Source organism: Nipponia nippon, unplaced genomic scaffold (genome assembly GCF_047370975.1).
Source record: "Nipponia nippon isolate SJK-2023a ecotype South Korea unplaced genomic scaffold, ASM4737097v1 scaffold_11, whole genome shotgun sequence".
NCBI lineage: Eukaryota > Metazoa > Chordata > Aves > Pelecaniformes > Threskiornithidae > Nipponia > Nipponia nippon.
This window is the reverse complement of record NW_028262302.1, coordinates 28669313-28690826: the sequence shown is the minus strand read 5'-3', so window position 1 is coordinate 28690826 and position 21514 is coordinate 28669313. Positions and strand designations below refer to the sequence as shown.

Sequence of the window (21514 nt, the reverse complement as noted above, 5' to 3'; positions counted from 1 at the left end):
TCAGCCCTGCACGCAGCCAACCCCTCCGCAGCCGCACAGACGTGCACATGCTGCAGGACCCCCTTCCTCCCTCCCTTTCTTTCTTTCTTTCCTTCCTCCCTCCCTCCCTCCCTGCCTTCCTTCCTCCTGTCCTTCCTTCCCTGCTTTCCTCCCTTCTTTTCTTCCTACCGCCCTCCCTTCCTCCCTCCCACACTCCTCTCCTCCCTTCTTTTCTCCCTCTCTCCCTCCCCCCCTTCTTTCCTCCCTCCTTCCCTTCATTTCTTCCTCCCTCCCTCCCTCCCTCCCTCCCTCCCTCCCTTCCTCCTGTCCTCCCTCCCTCCCTTCTTTCCCTTCCTTCCTCCCTCCCTCCCTTCCTTCCTCCCATGCTTCCTCCCTCCCTTGCTTCCCTCCTTCCTGTCTTTTCTCCCTCCCTCCTTTCCTTCTTCCCTTCCTCCCTCCCTTCTTCCTCCTGTCCTCCCATCCTCCCTTCCTGCCTTCCTTCCTTCCTGCCTTTCCTCCCTCCCTCCCTTCCTTCTTTTCTCCCTCCTTCCCTCCCTCCCTCCCTTCCTCCCATCCTCCCTCCCTCCCTTCTTTCCTCCCTCCTTCCCTCCTTTTCTTCCTTCCTCCCTCCCTCCCTTCCTTCCTCCCATCCTTCCTCCCTCCCTTCCTTCCCTCCTTCCCGTCTTTTCTCCCTCCCTCCCTCCTTTCCTCCCTTCCTTCCTCCCTCCCTCCCTCCCTTTCTTCCTCCTGTCCTCCCTTCCTTCCTGCCTTCCCGCCTTTCCTCCCTTCCTCCCTTCCTTCTTTTCTCCCTCCCTCCCTCCCTTGTCCCTTCCCTCCCTCCTCCCTCCCTGCCTGCAGCAGATGCCCCGGGACTCGCCCTTGGCTGTGCTGGAAGCACCGCCGGGCTCCAGCCCCTTTCCTTCTTCGTTCCGCTCGCCCCGCAGCTGGGCCAAACCCTGCCCGGCCTTCCGGGCCTTGTGCAACTGAGCAAGCATTGCTCCACCGGCCTCTCCTTGCCCAACGCCTTCCCACCCCGCCGCTGCTTTCCTTCTCCCCCTTCTTTTCCTCCCTTTGGCAAACCTGGCAGGATCCGGCCGCAGCCGCGATGCTGAAACACAGCAGGAGGAGGTGGCTGCGGCACCTGGACCCGTTGCCCCCCATGGTCTGAGCTGGCCACTGGCCGTGGCAGATTTCCCGGCTGGCCAGGGCTATTTTCTCCCCGGCCAAGCGCTCCAGGGCCAGCAGCGCTGTAATAACACAGCTGGAAACAATCGGCAGGGTTTCTCCCGCCTGGGTCAGCCGGTGACTCAGCGCGGGTCTGCGTTCCCAGCTCAGAGGGATCGGGCACCTGAGCAGCCCCCCAAAAACCCCTTTTCCTGGGGACACCGTCACAGCCAGGACGAGGGGACACGGGGACCAGCCCTGCCAGGTGCCAGGCTGCCACTTTTGCCTCTATCGGCCAGTTGAAATCAGGGCGTTTGGGCACGTTTAAGATGTGGGGTGCATCTTCCCAGCAAACTCGGCATCCCAGGAGGAAAAGCACCAGGGTGTCACCAGCTCGGGTGCAGGGGGGTGCTCCCCATCCCTGCGCCCCGGCCCCCCCAGGTGCCTCCCCAACCTGCTGCTGCGTCATTTGGGCCATGGGAGCACCCACCTGCCCACGCCGGCGAGCCGTCAATCCCAAAATCCCGCCGCCTGGAAAGAGTGAAAGGCTGAAAGCCTGATGGGTGTTTAGTCTGGGGAAACCGGAGCTGGGGAAGACGTGGGAACAGTTGGGAAAGGACACCAGGGAGGGGAAGCCAATGCTCTGCTCCTGTCCCCTGGGGGACCGGGATTCCCGGGAAGGGGACGGGGAACGGGTGAGGAAGCACCAGCCAGCGGTGATCGAGCGCTCCCGGACAGGGAGAAGGTCGGCTCTTCTCCGCAGGACCCTCCCAGCCTTGTTTTCTCGACATGAGAATATCCAGCGAGAGCTGCCAGAGCCGCGTTCCCGGCCAGCCGCATCCCTCCGTCCAGCTTCCCGGCACGGCGCAGCCTGCCAAAACCCTCCCCATCTCACGGCCTCTAAATTAGGTTATTTAGACACCGCTACAAACACTTCCAAAGCGAGCGCTGAGAAAATCGCAGTACGGCCGCCCCGAGCCCTGCTGCTGCTGACGAAGAGCAGAGAGACGCGGCTCCTCCAGGCAGCAGCGGCTCTTTGGGAAAAGCCAGGCTTGGCAATAACATGGCACGGCGGCGGAGCAGGCACCCGCTCACCACCTCTCGCCGCCACCCGGATGGCAAGGAGAAGCCACGCGGGGTCAGCAAGAGTTTTGGAAAAAAAAAAAACCAACCCTGAAATTCTTTGTGGATGCTTCAAGTTTTTCCAGCTCCTCATTTGCCTTCTGGGTTTTGTGGCGTGCTGCTTTTTCTTCCGCTTTGGGTTGGTTTTGTTCTGGGGTTTTTTTCCCCCTCTCCGCCAGGAATGTGACCGGCCAGAAGAGGGTCACGTCGGAAGCATGACGAACAGGAGAGATTCGTCATACGCGGTGACGAGACTTTCTCAAAATCGTTTTCCCCCCCCCCAAATAGCTGCAATTTATGCAAATGAATAAAAAGAAGAGCTAAACGGGGACTCGGTACATCTGGCTGCCCACACTGGTTTCTCTCCCAGGGGAGATGAAGGAGGGAGGTGAGACTGCAGTTACGCTCCTGCCTGAGCACCTACCCCGGCCCCGAGCCTGGCGCAATGGTGCCGGGGGCTGGATCCCCCCTCCACAGAGGAGGACGGTCACTGTGCCCCTGCTCCGCGTCAGACCTTCCGGCAGCGGGGGAAGGAGCTGGGACCGGGCAAAAAGCATCCCCCCACCCCGCTGCTCTGCCACCCCCAGCCGCTCCCACGCCTGCACCCAGCACCTCAGAGGCACGGCCGGACCAGGAGATAGTCCCAAAAAGCCTTCTCCATCCCAGGCTTTCCCCATCACTCTGGCACCCAGCAGCGCCAGGACAGGAGCGGCAGCGTCCCCTGCTCCTTTGGGGTTTCCAGCCAGCTGGTGCATCCCGGGGCAGCACCCGCCCCCAATAAGGGCTGGATTTTGTCATCGTTCCTCCTCTTCCTCTCCCCAAACAACCCATTTCAGCTGAATTTGGCCTTCTGGCTTTGTCCAGCAGGCTGGGGTCTGTTGAGGGACGTCTCAGCGGCGCTGGGGAAGCTCAGCGCTTTGGTCTCTCCTTTACGAGAGCGGACTGGCGGCAGACGTGCCCTTTGCCGGAGCGTGCGGTGTCATCGCCGTGCCCGGGTGATGGGGAACAGCAGCCCCCAACGCCCTCACCGCGGGAAGCAAAGCAAAGCCCAGGCGTTTCACTTGGAGAGGTGGCTCCTGCGGATGGAGGCGCTTGCCTGGCGTGGGTTTTTGGTTCAAGATGGCAGGTTTCTGCTCTGAGCAAGAAGAAGGAGTGGAGATGCTCTGCCCACGCACAAGCCCCAGCCTGGGGCGAGGACCACTCTCCCCGGCGTTTGCAGCATTGCAGCAGGGCTGGCACCCATCGCTCCAGGGCCTCGGACAGCCCCTGGGAGTCAGTAAATCAGCTCTCCCGAGCTGCCGGGCTCTTCTTCCCAAACCTCATCCTGGGAAAAACCCAAGGGATCCCACCCAGCCTTCCCCCTGCTCCACACTGCCGGGATCACCCCAAAAGGAGGATCCCAGACCTGGAAAGAAGCACCAGGGAGTACACTCACCGCCTGCTTGCCCTCCACGGCAGCCTCCCCGGCTCGTCATCCGCAGGGAGCTGACAACAGTCGGGCGGGCCGGGGTGCCGGGCCTGCTAAAGAAGGCAGCGGGTGTGTTTTCGAGGCGCTGGCTGGGAGGATACCGCTCAGATTGCTTCGCCAAGCAGGCTGAATTTCTTCTCCCCTGGGGCCCAGGCAGGAAGCGGCCGCCGGGTTCGCGCTCAGCCCTAGCGAGGGCAGCACTTCAACGCCGCACGTGTGCAAGCGCCGAGCTGTAACGAGCTGTTATCTTGATTTCTTCCAGAACTGGGGCTCTCACCGGCGCAGAGAACCAGCCACAAACCATCCCTGCCAGAGAAGGCTTGAAGTCACCAGCTCCCTTCATGCGGCAGGAGAAATGCAGCCCATCACTAAAACATGCCAGGGCTGACGTCTGGCCCCTTAGACCACCTTTCCCACCCCTCTTGTCATCTTCATACTTTCCTGTGCTTCATGCACACTCATCCAGGTCGCAAAAAGGGGCTTGAAAGCAGACAGCCGTGGTTTCATGCTTATTCATCATCACATGTATCCTGCAAGCAGCGGTATGCATTATGCAGCGGTGTGGCTGTGGCTAAAGAAAGGCCTCTTTTCCTGGAAGAAGCTTTGGGGGCTTCTCCTGGAGTTTGCTTCTGGGATAGAGGAGCGCTGACACGGACACGGAGGGGCTGGGAGCCCCAAAATGGGGGGCTCGGTGGCGGTACCGCGGCACGGCGGGCATGCGGGATGGGGTGCAGGCAGAAGCGCTGCCTGGCCAGCTTGAGGGCTCAGTGTGGGATGTCCTCCAAGATGTACGGCGGCACGGGCACCCTGAGGGCACATGGCACACTGCTCCCCAAGGGGGCACGGGGTGCTGGGCAGCAGATGGGGCCCAGCAGCAAGATGCTCCTGGGGTAACTCTGCTTGTTCCCTGCCTTACCTGCCCCAGTGGAGCGGCTGGCCGTGGCCCCAGCCCGTTACCCCGTAACACCCCCAGGGGCTCAGCCCCAGCCCTTGCAACCCCGCTGAGGACTCAGCCCCGACCCCCTTACCCGTAACCCCCCAGGGGCTTGGCCCCCAACTCCCTTCCCTGTAACCCCCCCTGGGGCTCGGCCCTGACCCCTTCCCCACACCCCCCGAGGGGCTCGGCTGTGACCCCCTTCCCCACACTCCATCCCCTCCCCCATAACCCCCCCGCACCCCGAGGAGTTCAGCCGAGCCCCCTCACCCCTAAGCCCCCCAGGGACTCAGCCCAAGTCCTCTACCCCGTACCCCCCCCCCCCCAAGACACTCAGCCCTGGCCCCTCACCTGCCCCCCAAGGGGCTCTGCGCCAGCCCCCCACCCCGTAACCCCCCAGGACTCAGCCCTGCGCCTCTCCCCTCCGACCCCCCAGGGACTCCCCCGTAACCCCCCGGGGGACTCAGCCCCGGCCCAATTCCCGGCTCTCCTCCCGGGGCTCCCCCCCGCCACCCGCAGCCGCCGCTCCCCCGGGGCCGCCGCGTCCCCCCGCCCCGCAGCCGCCCCCCGAGGTCCCGGGCCGGGCCGGGCCGGGCGGCGGGAAGGAGCCGCCCCGGGGGCCGAGCCCGCCCGTTCCGCACCGCCTCTCCCCGCCCTCCCTCCCTCCCTGCCTCCCTCCGCCGGGGGCCACTCGCCCCGCCGGGCCAGTCGCCGCCGGCAGCCGCGGCACAGCCCGGTGCGGGATAGCCCAGGCCGGTGCGACGCATCCCGATGCGGGATATCCCGATGGAGACGGAGCGATACCGGTGCCAGAGCAGTCGGTACATCGAGAGCGGGCAGTCGGCGGTGCCCAGCTCGGTGTTGTTCGCCGCCGGCTTGTTGGGCAACGTGTTGGCGTTGCTGCTGCTGGGCCAGCACCGGCGGCGTTCCCGGTCGCCCGGTGGCCGCTCGCCGAGGGTCTCTGCTTTCTACGTGCTGGTGAGCGGGCTGGCAGTCACCGACCTGCTGGGCAAGTGCTTGCTCAGCCCCATCGTGCTGGCAGCCTACGCCTACAACCGCAGCCTCAGCGAGCTGGGACCGGGCGGGCATACTGAAGGCAAACCGGGTGTCCTCTGCCAGCTCTTCGCCTTCCTCATGGCCTTCTTCGGGCTGGCCCCCACCCTGCTGCTGCTGGCCATGGCGCTGGAGTGTTGGCTCTCCTTGGGGCATCCCTACTTCTACCGACGGCATCTCACCCGGCGGCTGGGTGCTACGTTGGGGCCGGCGGCGGCGGGGCTCTGCGCCCTTTTCTGCGCCCTGCCGCTGCTGGGTTTCGGGGTGCCCATGCAGTACTGCCCCGGGACATGGTGCTTCATCCGCATGGCCAGTGACGAGCCGCGCCAGCTCGGCTTCCCGGTCCTCTACGCCAGCCTGATGGGCCTGTTGGTGTTGGCCATCGGCGCCTGCAACGTGAGCAGCATGCGGCACCTCTACAGCATGGCACGGCGGCAGCCCCACCGCGGGCCCCCCGCCGCTGCCGCCCCGTGCATGGAGGAGCTTGACCACCTCATCTTGCTGGGGCTCATGACCGTCCTCTTCACCGTCTGCTCCCTGCCGCTCATCGTGAGTAATCCCACTGGCTCCCTCCCACGGAACAGCCCCCCGCCCTGAATACCCACCACCCCATCCCTGGGGGTCGGTCCTTGCATTAACCCCTGCCGGAAAATCATCCCCCCTCCCTGCCACCTCCTCCCAAGGAGGCTGGATTGTTGCTTTGATGTCCGTGAGGGTCAGGTCATTGCCTAAAGCCCCTGGGAACAGTCTCCCCTATCAGCACCACTCAGTCCCGGGGGGGTCAGGTCGTTGTTTTTGCCCTTTGGAATAAACCCTGGCACGACCACCTGCTCCTGGGGGCTCGGGGCAATACTTTGCCCCCCTCTGAATCCTCCCCCAGCCTGTCCATAGGGGTCAGGTCATTGCCTAAACCCCCTTGGTGTAACCCCCCGTCACCACCACGCAGTCCCGGGGGGGGTCAGGTCATTGCTGTGGCTCCTTGGAATAAACCCTGGCACCACCACCCACTCCTGGAGGTGTGGGGGGGGGGGGGGGGGGCTTTAGTCCCCTCTAAATAATCCACCATTACAGCCCCATCCCTGAGGGTCGGGTTATTGCTTTAACCCCCTTGGAATAACCCCCCCGCCACCACCACCCCCTTCCAGGAGGTTCCCCCCTCGGAATATCCAGCACCACATCCCCAAGGGTTAATTTATTGCTTAACCCCCGTGGAATAACCCCCCCGCCACCACCATTCTGACCCAGAGTTGTCGGGGAGGTTGTGTCATTACTTTGCCCCCCCTCTGAGTGTCCCCCACCCTGTCCCAGGGGTCTCGTCATTGCTTTAACCATAAGCCCCAGCACCACCACCCCATCCCAGTCCGGGGGGGGGGGGGTAGTTCATTGCTTTATCCCCCTTGGAATAACGTCCCCCCCATCACCACCACCCTGTCCCGGGGGGGGGGGTCGGCTCATTGCGTTGCCCCCCCGGAATACCCACCACCACCACCATCCCATCCCCAGGGGTTAGTTCATTGCTTTAACCCCCATGGAATAACCCCCCATCACCACCACTCTGTTCCAGAGGTGTTGGGATGGGGGGGGGCGGGTAATTACTTTAGCCCCCTCTGAACATTCCCCACCCCATCCCAGGGGTCTGCTCGTTGCTTTAACCCCACTGGAATAACCCCCCTCACCCCCCCCATCCCAGAGCTGCTGGGTAGATCCAGCTCCCTTGGAACCGCACTGGATTTCCTGACCTGGGGGGAAAACCTCCCCGAAATCCTCCCCCTTCTTCCCCAGGGATGGAGGTCCCGCTGATGGCGTGGTGGGGAGGGAGACCGCCAGCATGACAGAGTCCTTGTGCCCCCCCCCACCCCCCCCACCCCCCTGCTCCGCAGCACCCCATGTCCTGGGGCCGGATCCTGCAGCACCCTGAGCAGAGCTGGTGCCGCGGTGGGGATTATCCCAAAATCAGGGTGGGGGGTGCAAGTGCTGCCACTGCCCCCGGTGACAACTTCCACCTCCATTCCCCATCCCCTCTGTCACGCTCTGGAGCCATATCGTGACGCACCAGCCACCAGCAGCCCCGGCACAACTGGGCTCATACTGGTTTTGTAACAACCCCAGCAAAAGCCCTGTGGTCCTCAAACCAGCAGGGCTTCAGGCTGGACCTGGAGGTGGAGGAATGACCTTGACCCAGCAAGGGTGCAGCTGAGTTATCCATCGCGGGGGGGGGCAACACAAGTGGGGTGTCCCAGCTTTGGGGGCTGCAGCCTGTGCAGGTCGGATGCTCCCTTTATCCGTGAAAACAACCTCGGTCGCTGGACTTCTTCAGCTCTAACCTGATGGGGACATGGTGCCCCTGTGCCACGACCACCCGTGACCCAGCCCCAACTCCCGTTTTCAGGGTCTGCACCCCACAATGTGTGCTGATTCGATGCATAAGGATATTGGGGCTTAAAACTTCTGTTGCTGCCCCCGTGGGAATCGTTTTCCTTTCAGCTTTACCCCTGTAGTGAGATCTTTTTTTTCATTTTTCCCTATTTCTTTGGTTTTTTAACAGATCCGGGCATACATGGGGGCATTTGCTGCTGATTTCAACGAGAACGCTGACCTCAGCGCCCTGCGGTTTCTCTCTGTGAACTCCATCGTTGACCCCTGGGTCTTCATCATTTTCCGCACCTCCGTCTTCCGCATGTTTGTCCGCAGGGTTCGCCGGAGGCTGAATTCCCGGAAAGCCAGCCTGAAAGGGCCTAACCAGGGAGGCGATGGCCAGTTTTGCCCCCTGGGCTGGCGCAGGACAGACACCCCGCAGCTCGGCTTCTCCTGAGCGTGCGGGTCTTGCATCCTTGGTGAGGATGAGGAGCGAGCCTTCGGCCCCGTGCCCCCACCCCGGAGCATCCCGGGGCAGCACGAGGCTGTCGCAGGTGGGGACGGCGTCCGGCTCGCAGCCAGGGGCAGGCGTGAAGCGTTTCTGCCCCCTCCCCGCGGCTGCATTTTGCCCCAGAGAGGAACCGGGGGGGCTCCCGGGTACCTGTGAATATTTCCGAGCAGCAGCACTTTGTGGAGGGTTGGGGGAGCACTCGGCTCCAGGAAAGCAGGAAGGTTTTGGCGTGTGGCTTCAGGGCAGCGGGGACGCACGGGGAGGAGAGGGGGGTGTGTGTCTCCGTTAAATAAAAGCAGTTCAGAGCCCTGCTCCATCACCTTGTCCTGTGCGTGATCCCCTTCCACGCCAAGGGGGGTGATCCGGGGCTGGTTTGGGGTGTCTCCGGCCTGGGCGAGGGGGGTGTGAGGGAGCCTTTGAGGGTGTGGAGACTCAGAAACTTGAGCAGCAGCTCATGGCTGTGCCGAGGAGCCAGAGGGCAGGTGGGGTCCCTCCCCAGGACACCCATCGTCCCTCCCCGGGACACCCATCATCCCTCCCCTGACCCACTATCCCCCGAGCGGGGCTGTGGTTTCTCTGCCGTGGCTTGCTCTTCTCTTGAAAATTGATTCCTCCAAGTGCTAATGTTGCATTTGTGTTACTCAGATGGCTACCTGTCCTGCTGTAATTATTTTAATTTGGTATTTATGACGATCCTGAGCCTAATAAGAGCAGTAATTGAGAGAACGCAGAGCCCGGGATGTATAACCTCACGATGCAAGCATGCAAGCAAACAATCATTTTAATGAAAGATCCATTTCCCCTCAACCACATGTATTAACTGGCTTTAATATCTCCCTCAAGTGACCATTTAGGCCAAAAAAATTGTGATGACCAAAGTCTCCATCTGCTTAGTGTCCTTGGAGGAGACAGGGCAAATGCTTCTCTCCCTCTATTTAGCTAAGCCTTGCAAGGTGTAGTTGTGTTCCTGCCAGTTCTCACGCGATATTTACTCCTGGTCTCAAATGGATTCTGTTTTTCAAGGAAGAAACTCATGCAAATCTATCCTGGGGCTTTTTGGAGGTGACCTGACTGGGTTGGCTCTGGCTGTTTGGCCGGCCAGGCTCTCCTGGCTGGAGAAAAGGGCAGACCTGTATTTGGGGATGTATTTGGAGGACCTGCAAGCTCCCTGCTCAGTGCCTCTCATCGGGGTTTTCTCAGGAGAAAGAAATGAAATGAGGGTTGGTCTGCGTATCGGTTTCATGTTACTGGTGTGGTATTGACTTGGAGATGGCTCACGTGGGACCGCAGAGTCAACAACACCGAGCCTGCGCCGTGGCTTTCACCGGACCTGTTTCACCGCAGCGGGATGAAGGCCAGGTGAGATAACAGCTCTGCAAAATCTTGCTCTTGTCCCCCCCCTGGCCTGGGATCTCCTTCACCGTACGGATCCATGCATGGCTCAGGACAGACGGACAAGGCACGGCCAGCCTAGGAGCATGCAGCAACGTGAGCCGTGGGTGCTCAGTGTGTGCCCAGGCTGGGACAGGCCATCGTCTGCCCATGACCCCAACGAGGATTTGCTCCTGGAGAACCTCCCAGGAGAGGTCCCTGCCCCACAGTAGGTGTATTTAGAGCCCAGGGCAACCATGCTCCATGGAAAGCAGCAATTAAATTAAAAAAACCAAAACAAAACAGGTTCTTTATTAAGGTGCATGAATACAGACTCCATCCGAGCCCTGAGATGATGCGCACACCACAGTGTCTGACCCATCCATGAGTTTATCATCAAAGAAATCACGGAGCCAGCGAGCGCGGCGGGGGCTTGCAGGCTGCCGGGGTGACCCCCCCTGTCCTTGCCTCGTCCCCGCTCCCCGGCTGGGCCCCGCACGTCCCAGCAACCTTGCCGCGCTCATCTGGCTTCAGTAGCGCTTTTAATTGGTGTCGTGCCCTTCCCGGTGTCCTACCTGCTCTGGGAGCAGACTTGGAGTCTCCAGCCGGCCACCGCTGCCTCCGGGCAAGCCAAGCTCCGGCTGCAGCCAACAAGGTTTGCATTTGCGGCTGAACGCCAGGCCGCTCTCCGAGCAGATAAATCATTTCTCGGCGTGTTTCTGGGGCCCGGGACTGCCGTATCGCGGTCCTCTCCAGAGATGGCAGCACGTCCCCAGCCAGGGCTGGGCTCCGAGCTGGCCTGGGCACGCTGGGCACGGCCACTGCGAGGAGGGGGATGCCACTCTCCACCCCAAGTTGCTCCCTTGGGCAACCGACTTTTTAAAGCCCAAACACATATGGTTTGGGGCTTCAGGAGTTACATCAAAGCTCAGAGGCCCTTCCTATTACTGAGCTTGGGAAAAAATGAACATAGAATAAAAATACAATAAAAATAAAATAAAGAATCCCCGCAACACACAGTTTAGTTGTAAATGTTGCTAAACAGGAACCAAAACAGCCCAGCGGCTCAGGGCTCTCTGGCCAAACACCGAGGAGGTGAGAGCGGCTGTGCGAGCCCTCCCGGCTCGCGTCCTCCTCCCGGGCTCCTCGCCCTGCTCAGTCATTCCCTGCCGGCCCCCTCCGCGCCAGATGGCTCCCGTGCCAGCGATCCTCAAAGGGACGGACCTAATGCTTAATGGAGGCAATAAAGAGAGGCTGCTCGGCTCAAGGCTGCGGCTCACACCCACGATGCTCTTTTTGGAGCTGTTGCGCAGTGCCCGCTGCCCTCTCCCACGCTCACGGTGTCACCGGTGTCACCGGGACCACCTAACCCTGCATCCCGCTCCTCTCCTGGACATAAATCGAGCATGGTCACGTTTGGTGGGTTGTTTGTGTTTTTTTTTTTTTCAGCTCATGAAATCCAGGCACAACTTTGCACAAGCTCATTTCCCGGCAAATTGTTTAGTTCTTGCAAAAAGAGCCCTATTTTTTATTGTCTGCCCGCATTTTTCAGCCATTCTGGCAGCAGGAAGGCGCGTGCCTGGGCAGGCAGCAGCACCGGGGCTGCCAGGCACCCAAGCCAGGGTTCCCAGCCCGCGGGGCTGTAAGACACAACCAGCCGGTGCGCGGGTTGATTGATTTTTATTTTTTTTTTAACCCATGCACCCAGGTGCTTGCACAGGCCGGCAAGCCAAGGCATCGAAACCTGGATCTGCCGCGCCGGTGCTCAGTCCTGCTTTTCCAGGGTGGTGGGTGAGGCTGCTGGCAGCGCCGGTGCATGAGATAAGGGACAGGGCTGGGAAGGCTTTGGAAGAAAAATGATGCCTGGCTTTGCTAAACACAAGTCAGATGGGTTTTTGGTTTAAAAGGGTTGAAATCCACCCATGCAGTCCATCCCTCCATGCATAGGAGGGCTGATCTCCTCCCTGCCCGCCGTGCCGAAGCCGTCCTTGGAAACCCAACAGGGATGGAGCAGGATCGCGGCACCCTCCCCAACCCTAGGCAGCAAACTCCAGAGGTTGAGTCCTCTTGGCTGCAGGGTTTATACAAAATTCATGCAACTTTCCTACAATCCCAAGAGTTTTTTTCTCCAAGTGGGCCAACCCTGGAAATCTTCTCTTAGGGAAAACAATGCCAAGGACCCTTGGGAAGACATATGGTCCTTGTTAGAGGCAAGACACCCGAGATAAACATGGAAGCAAAAGGAAAAAAACAAAACACTTCCCAAGAAACAGATTATACCAAGCGGCATGTTCCTGGTTTTGAGCTCAGAAGGGGTAGGGAAAAAAAAAACCAACCCTGCAATTTTTCTATTATTGCAAAAATATCCCATCAGAGGCTACTGTCGGTTGAGAAGCCTGAAGGCCCAAATGGGTATTTAAGGCTCCATTAGCTGCCAGGAAAATGAGCTCCAGAAGATGCCAAAACCCCTTCCTGAGCCGTGACATGCAACACCAGAAAGGAGTGAGAGGCTGGGAAAAAAGCCTCGGAGCAACCACCCCACAGGGTGCCTTCTGCTCGGAAAAGGTCTCCAGATGAGCAGGCTGCAGCCTCCGTAAGAAGCTCAGATGGACTGGGACAGGATTTGCCCTCAGCTCCATTTTTAACCTGATTTTGAGGACACCGCAGAGGGTTGAACATGCCAGGACCCCATCCAGCCCTCGGGAAGCCAACAGGATCGCTCCCACCATCGGATGTGCCCCCATGCTCTGCTGGATCAGGTCTGCAGGGCTGGGAGGGGACTGAAAAGAGGTCCTGGGACGTGCGTTTTTCTGAGTTAGCCTGGGAGTCAGCTAAAACCCCTTCCCCTCCCTCACACCCATTGCTTTGGCCATGGGAACGAGGAGGGCTGGGGCTGCGGTGCCTGCACATCCTCCCCGCCGTGCCGAAGAAGCCTTTGAGCTGTGTGACGAACAAAACCAAAGCGAGGAATAGGAGCGTCCTGTCAGAAATGAAGGTGCTGTCACAAACCGCAGCTCACCCAGCCCGGGACTTTGCCATATACCGTGTTTCCTTTACGAAGTTCCTGTTACAAAAGCAAGGTTTTAAAAATAACAGCCAAAAGGCACGTGTGGCAGCAACCTGCTGCGTCCATGCTGGAGCCCATCAACGCTGCAGCGGTTCACCGGGGTTTGGGGGAACCAGAGCACTTTGCAAGGAGAGTTTCTCATTAGGTCAGGCTGAAGGGCTGCACCTGAGCCCTGCCTGGCCCCCAGCCGAGCCGGATCCCAGCTCGGAGGCCAAGGGCGAAGGCTTTGCTCTCAGCAAGGTGGGGAGAGGCTCAGGGTCATGGCTGGGGAAACACTTCACAACAGCGAGAGCTTCCTGTGCCGCCTGCCGAGCCCAAAGCCCCAGCAGAAGGAGCTTTCCTGGAGCTGGTATTTGGGGCAGATAAGCCGCGCTCAGCCAGGCTTGCTGGAAAAGGGGTTCCCTCCCATGTCCCCCCCATTTGTGACCAGACACTGGCTGCAGGCTGGACCCCCATGGGGAGCTCCGATGACATATAGGGGCAATGGGGACATGGTGTGGGGCTGGCCATGGGGCAGGGTGTTCTCCAGGGGCTCCGGTTGCCTCTGGGGCCATGGGCACCCACCTGCACAGCCCAGGCTCAGCTGCAGCTCCCCGGTAGCCCGCCCCACACCAGGCCGGTGGAGACGGCACTGGGGCTCATCGCACCTCGGGGTTCTTGGTCCAGCACCGGGGCTCGTGGCCCACCCCCGGCTCCTGGAGCAGCACTGGCACCATGGCTCGATGTGACTCGGTGCTCCCAGACCAGCACTGGGTATCGCTGTGAGTCGGGGGGTCCCGGATCGGCACTGGGTCTTGCTGTGCCTCTTGGGGATCCCAGATTGGCACTGGGGCTGGCCATGCTACTGGGCTCCTAGATCAGCATTGGGACTAGCCCGGCATCGGGGCTCAAGGGTTCCCGGCCTGGCATCGGGTCTTGCTGTCAGCCCAGGGCTCCTGGACCGGCACCAGCGCTGGCCGTGCCTCAGGACCCCCGGACCAGCACTGGGGCTGACCATGCTGCTGGGGCTCCCAGATCAGCATCTGGGCTAGCCTGGCGTCAGGGCTCAAGGGCTCCCAGCCTGGCACCAGGTCTTGCTGTGAGCCCGGGATCCCTGGACCGGCACTGGGACTCCCGGACCAGCACCGGGGCTGGCCGTGCTGATGGGGCTCCCAGATCAGCATCTGGGCTAGCCTGGCGTCGGGGCTCCCACAGCAGCACCGGGGCTCCCGGACCGGCACCGGGACTGGCCGTGCCTCGGGGCTCCCAGATCAGCATCTGGGCTAGCCTGGCGTCGGGGCTCCCACAGCAGCACCGGGGCTCCCGGACCGGCACCGGGACTGGCCGTGCCTCGGGGCTCCCAGATCAGCATCTGGGCTAGCCTGGCGTCGGGGCTCCCGCAGCAGCACCGGGGCTGGCCGTGCTGCTGGGGCTCCCAGATCAGCATCTGGGCTAGCCTAGCGTCGGGGCTCCCGCAGCAGCACCGGGGCTCCCAGCCCGGCCCCGGGACCCGCCGTACCTCGTCTCCCCCGCAGCAGCACCGGCGCTCCCGGCCCGGTAGCGGGACTCCCGTCCCGTCCCCGGGGCTGGCCGTGCTCGGTGCTCCCGCTCCGGTCCCGGTGCTCGCCCGGCCCCGGCCCCCCCGGAGCCGCAGCGGGGCCCGCAGCCCGTCCCGGGGCCCCCGGGGCGGCGCGGTGCGGGGCGGTGCGGGGCGGGCCCGGGGGGCGGCGGGCGGGGCGGGGGGCAGCGCGGGGGGCGGTGCCGGCGGGGCGGGCGGCGGCGGCGGCGCAGTCGGGCGGCGGCGGCCGGGATGAACGGGACGGGCCGGGGCCCCTGCGAGCCCAGCGGGGCTCTGCCGGCCGGGGCCCGCCCGCTGGTCAGCGCCCTCATGTTCTCCGCCGGCCTCTTGGGCAACCTGCTGGCCCTGGGGCTACTGCTGCGCTGCCGGCGGGGGCCCCGCGCTCGCCCACCCTCCCTCTTCCACGTCCTGGTGCTGGCCCTGGTGGTCACCGACCTGCTGGGCACCTGCTCCGTCAGCCCCTTCGTCCTGGCTTCCTATCACCGCAACCGTACCCTGACCGCCTTGGCCCAAGGAGGACACATCTGCCTCTACTTCGGCTTCGCCATGAGCTTCTTCGGCCTCGCCACCATGCTCATCCTCTTCGCCATGGCGCTGGAGCGATGCCTGGCCCTGGGGCAACCTTACTTCTACGAGCGCTTTCTCAGCCCCCGCACGGGCTTGGTTGCCCTGCCCGCCATCTACACCTTCTCCGCGGCCTTCTGCTCCTTGCCGCTGGTGGGCTTCGGGCGGTACGTGCAGTACTGCCCCGGCACCTGGTGCTTCATCCAGATGCGCCTGGACTACCTCCAGCACAACGGCGGCAGGGAGGTGTCTCGGTTGGACCTCACCTTCTCGCTGCTCTACGCCACCCTGCTCCTCTTCCTCATCCTCTCCGTGCTGCTCTGCAACCTCAGCGTCATTGCCAACCTGGCCCGCATGCACCGCCGTGGGCAGAAGACCCGCCGGCTGGCCACGCTCCAGCAGCCCCAGGCGGCCGGCAGCTGCAGCCGGCGCATGTTCTCCATGGCCGAGGAGATCGACCATCTCCTTCTCCTCTCCATCATGACCATCACCTTCGTCATCTGCTCCCTGCCATTCACGGTGAGTGCGACCGCCTCTCCCCTGGGGTGAGGTCCCTCTCCCCAGCACCCCTGTTCCTCTCCCTCCCTTTATAAGGCTCCCCCCAACTCCGCTGCCCAGATCTCAAGGGCTGAGGTCAAAGCTTCGCTCCTCCTGAAGCTCAGGAGACCCCGAGTCCACCACAAACTCTAGGCAATTTGCACATCCCAGGGGGAACCAGGAGAATCGCCGCCGTATCCCAAGTGCTGGCAAGAGGATGGGGTGGCAGGAGGACGGGGTGGCAGGAGGACGGGGTGGCAGGAGGATGGGGTGGCAGGAGGACGGGGTGGCAGGAGGACGGGGTGGCAGGAGGATGGGGTGGCAGGAGGACGGGGTGGCAGGAGGACGGGGTGGCAGGAGGATGGGGTGGCAGGAGGACGGGGTGGCAGTAAAGGATGGGGTGGCAGGAGGACGGGGTAGCAGGAGCAGAGGTGCCGTCCCATCCCGCAGAGGCTCCGAGGCCAGGCAGCACGGCCCAGGCAGGGTCCAGGGTAGGGTTCCCCTGGACTACACGGCGTTACTGCGGTTCCCGGGAGCCAGGCACTCATGGTGGAGGTGTGAGGGGTGACAGAGCAATATGTTGGACATCCAAAGATGGGGATGAAGGAGATGCTGCTGGGCTGGAGACAGTGGGTGTGCTGGGTGGGCAGAGTTATCCCAGATTTGGCGAGAGGGAAGGATGGAGCTGGAGATGCGGGCGGGCAGCACCGACCTCACCGTTAGACGGAGGTCTCCACTCCTCCACGACAACACCGGGGCACGGGCACGGAGATGGGCGATTGCTGGGAGCGGAGATCAGGCGCATGGGCCACAGGAGGCTTCCTCCCAAGGGTTGTGCCCACATCCCATGCCCCGTCTGTGCACGAGGCTTCCAGCAGAAAGACAGGGTCGAAACACCGCAGCCAAGCGAGGAAGGGGAGAGAGGGAGTCCCCTGCCTCTGCCCCGTGCTCTCCCCACCAAAAAGGTGCTTCTCATCCATCCAAGCCGTATTACACCAGCAGCACTGCAGACTCCGGAGCACCTCGAGCTACTCATCTCCCCTGCCTGTGTGTCTGAGCCCGCCACAGCGGGAACTCATTTTATTCCCATTAGAAGCCCCACCAAGGTTGGGAGTGCAGCCAGCGCTAATTTTGTGCTCACAGAGTTAAATAGACGCTACCTTCCCTTCATTCTCCCTTTCTTTTCCCAAGGGAAAAGAAAATAACCACAGACTGTAGCCGAGCCAGGCTGCCTGGGCTTTAAGACAGCGAAAAGACAAAGCAGTAACGTCCAGGCGCTCGTGAGCATCCTGGGAGCCAGACTCAACATCCTGAGATGCTTCAGCTGCCGTCAATGGGCCCACGCATGACGGGCGGCTCTCCCCGGGTCCCGAAAAAGCCCGGGTTTGGGTGCTGTGGTCATTACGAAGCGGGACCCCTTGGTGGGGATGTGTGGGCAGGGCCCTATGGGTCTGCTGGGGGCAGACGGGATGGGAGAGTGCCGCTGATGGGGATCCCATGGCCCCTGCAGTAGCAGATACGGTGTTATCCAGAAGTGCAGCCGGCTTTTCTTTTCCCATCGCCTGGCTCCCATGTGGGGTTGCCTTTGGGCTGCGTTTTGGCAGCGTCTCAAACCGAGCGGTCGAGCTGCCAGTGCCTCCTTGGTGTGACACTTTCTCTTTTGGCTGGGGCTGCCCCCAGCAGCCACCCTCTGAGGAGCAGCCCTGGCAGACGAACCCAGAGAGCATCAGGCCACAGCACCACAAAATCCTTCCCCCAGAAAAGCCCCAAGCCCAGGGCAGCCCTCGGAAGCGCTGCGCTCTCGGCAGCCCCGGGTACCGGCTGCGCCGTGGCCACCTCGTGCCCCGGGATGCAGCAGCCCTGGGTGGTACCCGACAGATCCCGGCCAGAGGAGGGATGCTCATGCCTCCCGCGCCCCCAGGTCCCATCCCCATCCGAGCATCCCCTCTCCCCCGAAGCGAGGGGGTGGCGAATCAACCCGTATGAGTAAGGAGTGCTGAGTCACCCTTCCAGGAAGCCCCGTAAGCTGCTATGAGTCGGCACATTGCAGGAAGGACTGGAGTGGTCCAGCACCCTGCATCCTCTCCATCTTGCACGTTTATTTGTCCCGCATGGTTTTTAAGGTCTCACCACTTCCTTGAGCAGCCGCTGGCTTAATTGCGCTAGGGCTAAACGAAGCCTCACTGTGTGCTGAGAGCAGAGCCCAGGTCTGGCTTTCCTTAGCGAGAACTTTGTTTAAACTGGTGGAGGCAGAAAGTGTGCTGTGACAGCCCAGATCTCCCCGAGAAGCTGCCCAGGGGCCGGCTCCTGGAAGCCCAGACCTGGCATTATTTCTTCCCGTTGTGTTTTGCAGATCCGTGCCTACGTGAACAAGTTCAGCAAGGAAGAGGACAACCAAGACTGGGACCTCCTAGCCCTGAGGTTTCTCTCTATTAATTCCATCGTCGACCCTTGGGTCTTCGCCATCCTGAGGCCACCGGTCCTGCGGTTCATGCGCTCCCTGCTGTGCTGCCAGGTGACCCCCATGAGCCAGGACAGACGGACTCCGTCCCCCACAAAGACAAAACTGGCAGCACGGCTGGACCCCTGTGGGCAATAGATCCATTGGCCTTTCCAGGAGACATCTGCCAGGCTGGGGTGAAGCGCAGCCCTGGCAGATGTTAATGACGCTCTGCCTTATGGCCCATAAAGAGACGTATCTGCTGCAGGGTGGGCCAGGTACGGGTGGCCCGGCCGGGTGTCACCGCGTGTCTGGGAAGCCCCTGGAAAGCCAGTGTGGTCTCTCACAGGGCAAAAAATACAGTGGGACAGGATTGGAAGGGCTGATGAGTACCTGGATATCGCTGTTGCCCTTAGACGGGGCTTTTCCCACTCGGCAAAGGGTGCAGGCTGCGTTCGGCCACGCTGCGGGAGGGTCGGGGGGCGAAGCGTGGGGGGCTTTGCTGTAACACTGCTGCTGTGCGGGCAGCGTTGGGGAGCAGAGCTTCCCGCTGCCGTGCTTCCCAGCAAGGTCCAAGCGGTCGTTTCGGGCTGAAGGCAGTGTGCAGGCAGGGGTACGGGTCCTGGAGATGGGGCTGGGTGGCCACCGTCGCTGCAAGCACCCATCTCTCCCTCCAGGTCCCTAGGGATCGGGTAGGAGAAGGGAGCAGTGTATCCCCAAATATTCCCCTTTATTTGGTCGGCTGGTTGCCTAAAGAAATGCACTTTATCAGGTGTAGGTCTGTGTGCATGTGTCTGTCTGTCCGCCCCCGCCCCCAGGGGTTTTGGGCTCCGGTGGGTGCCAGCCCTGTGGGTCTGAGGGGCACCGGGGCAGAAAAAAGCCAAATTGTTGCACTTCCCTTGTGCTGCGATGGCCGGGGGAGCTGTGCGGCCCCTCCTGAGCACCCATTTTGCAATTTTCTTTGCCCCATAGCTTGTGCAGGAGCCAACAAAGGGAAAAAAGAGCCTGACCAGGGAATGGGAGGTTTTGGTCGCAGCCATGCGCTTTACCCGCGTCCAGGGCGATGCTGCTGCTGGGTTTTGGATTGGCACGGAGGAGGGCTCGTCCTCCCGGGCTGCCTGACCAAGAGCCTTTGCTCATCCTCCTGCCAGCCTGGGACAAACCTGCTCAGGGGCATCGCTTCTCTAGAGGTTTTATTTGAAAAAAAAAAAAAATCCCAAAAGAACAACAAAACCAAAAAAGCCAAGTGCAGAAACATCCAGGCCATCAATCCTGCCCTGTCGTGCGGCATCCTTCAGCCCCGATATTTTGTTTTGTGGGATGCGCCTGTTGCTCCTGGGGCTCCGGGCTGGTCCCCACCGGGGTAAGAAGCATCCGACCCCGTGGGTGAGCTGGGTTTGTCCCGAGGCCATCGCTGCCGTTAGGGCTTGCTTGGGAGCTCATGGCTCCCGTTCATGCAAACAAACACCGTGTCCTTGCGCTATTGCAAGTGGGGCATCTCGTTTTCCGTTTGAGAGCTGCAGCTCTGCTCAGAAAGCCCAAAGGTGCCGGGATTTGGAGCTTTTCTGCCGTTCGTTGGTTGAGGTGATGTAAAAAAAAAAATATTATTTAAATAATAAATGTCTCTCAAAGGAGCCTGCTGAATCGTGTGTGGGTTTGCGTTGAAGATGCACCTCAGGGCAGATCTGGCTCCTGGAGGAAAAGTATCGCCTGCCTGGAGCATTGGTGGGATGAAGCCTTGGGAATGGGGGGAGAGGGCAGGTGGGGAGGCTGAGAGGGGAAATGTGTGCTTACAATTTCCTAAAAAGTGAAAATAAACCGTGTTTTATAGATAATGTGATGACATTTTTGCCTTACCTCTGCAACCTGGCCCCCTGAGCTATGAAATACCTCCACCTCTGAGCTCGTCCCTAAAACTTGTATATCCCGAAGCCAGGGAGAGGCAGGCCAAGCTCCTACCTGTTATCAAAATAATAATAAAAAAAAAAATCCAGACTAAAAAAAGGCACAATTTATGTCACTTTTGTCAGGCAGCCAATATCCACAGGAAGTTTACTGGCCTCCGAAATGCGTGTGGGCAGATGTCAGGCATGGGCTGCTATTGCGCAAGCTCCGCCGGCGGGTTTCTGGCAGCACCCTGCAGCTGGGGGGTTCGGGGAGGGGATTTCGGGGGGGGTGGGGTGGGTGCGAGATGTGCCTTGCCCATGGGGCTGCAGCTGGGGCGCTCCCCACGCTGGCACATAGCTCATGCGATTAAGTCATTAACCCTGTCGCTGAGCCCTGGATCTCCAGATTTGGCAGACTCCCACGTGCCACTGGGCGGTCACGGTCTCCCCTCCCCAATTATTTCCCCCAGCCGTGCACGCAGCAGCAGCAAAGGCACTTTCTGGGTTCAGGGCTTGTGCACCCCGTTGTGTCTCGGTGGGTGCTTGGCTTGCAAAGGAGCCAAAAGCTTCAGGAAGAGCTGTGGGTCGTGTGCTTTATTTATCTGGATGGTTGTGACCTGGTTGCTCACGCTGGAATTTCAGGACCAGTTGCCTAATCCTCTTCTAAGCCAGAGGGAAAGGCTGCCTGGCATGCAAAAGATGGAAAGAAAAGAAAAAAAAAAAACATCCCATTGGAAATGGCAGGGGGGGTCACATCCCGCAGAGAACAGCCCGCCGAGGCACATGACAGCAGTGGGAAGAGGACCCAGGGCCATCCATGGCAGCACAGGGGATGACCCGAAGGTGGGATGCTCCCGGTGGCTCTCACTCCGAGGATCCGCTCCCGCTGGCTGCCAGCTCGGCTGCTGACCACTAATTGCCGGCTGCTTGTTTTTTTGGGAGGTTTATGGCTCCTCATCAGGAAACGTGGGGCTGGGAGACAACATCCATCCCCCGGGGATCTGCTTTTCGCAGGGTAATGCTGTGGCAGAGTCACTCGCGTGCGAGCCGTCGCCAGTAAGGGCCAGCAATCCTGGCAAGTGGGGTCAGGGAAATGTTTTGGCTGAAATTTAATATAAAAATAAAAAAGAGATATTGGTTGTGAGCCTGGGAGAGGCTTGGTGCATGCAAGGAGAGAAACCTCCCGAGACCTGAGTCCCGTGATGCATCCTGCAGAGACGGGTCCCTCGCCTGGAGATGCTGTGGGACACCGCTCGGCTTGGGGACCGCCCTACACCCCGCTCCTCGGGGAGGGATGCGGCCTCAACCGCCGAGCTGCTGGCCATGGGTTACCCCCAGGCGCTGCTGCCCCCCCCCCCCCCCCAGCCCAGAAAACAAAAAAAGCAATCAGGCAGCCCTTCTGCCCCTTCTTTCAGATGAGAAAAGGGCCATAATTAGAGCTCTGCGAGGACAAGGAGGGCCATGAATATCTTTGTACCCTGAGCTGCACAAACCACTGCTTTTAT

At 61.1% G+C, this 21514-nt stretch overlaps 2 protein-coding genes across 2 annotated transcripts; both read left to right on the top strand.

The window, feature by feature from the left end:
• Positions 1-5350: 5350 nt before the first annotated feature.
• On the top strand, positions 5351-8848 carry PTGDR (prostaglandin D2 receptor). The gene is made up of 2 exons (XM_087747072.1): positions 5351-6269; positions 8266-8848. Exons 1-2 carry the CDS (start codon positions 5439-5441, stop codon positions 8530-8532), a joined length of 1098 nt encoding a protein of 365 aa, XP_087603198.1. The 5' UTR covers positions 5351-5438; the 3' UTR covers positions 8533-8848.
• A 5958-nt stretch (positions 8849-14806) lies between these two features.
• PTGER2 (prostaglandin E receptor 2) lies at positions 14807-19864 on the top strand. Its single transcript, XM_009472741.2, has 2 exons — positions 14807-15665; positions 18037-19864. Exons 1-2 carry the CDS (start codon positions 14814-14816, stop codon positions 18280-18282), a joined length of 1098 nt encoding a protein of 365 aa, XP_009471016.2. The 5' UTR covers positions 14807-14813; the 3' UTR covers positions 18283-19864.
• The last annotated feature ends 1650 nt before the right edge of the window (positions 19865-21514 follow it).

Coding starts and splice junctions, on each gene's coding strand:
- PTGDR (XM_087747072.1), top strand. CDS start 5,439: ATGCGGGATATCCCGATGGAGACGGAGCGATACCGGTGCCAGAGCAGT. Junction 6,270..8,265: donor TCTGCTCCCTGCCGCTCATC/GTGAGTAATCCC, acceptor GTTTTTTAACAG/ATCCGGGCATACATGGGGGC.
- PTGER2 (XM_009472741.2), top strand. CDS start 14,814: ATGAACGGGACGGGCCGGGGCCCCTGCGAGCCCAGCGGGGCTCTGCCG. Junction 15,666..18,036: donor TCTGCTCCCTGCCATTCACG/GTGAGTGCGACC, acceptor TGTGTTTTGCAG/ATCCGTGCCTACGTGAACAA.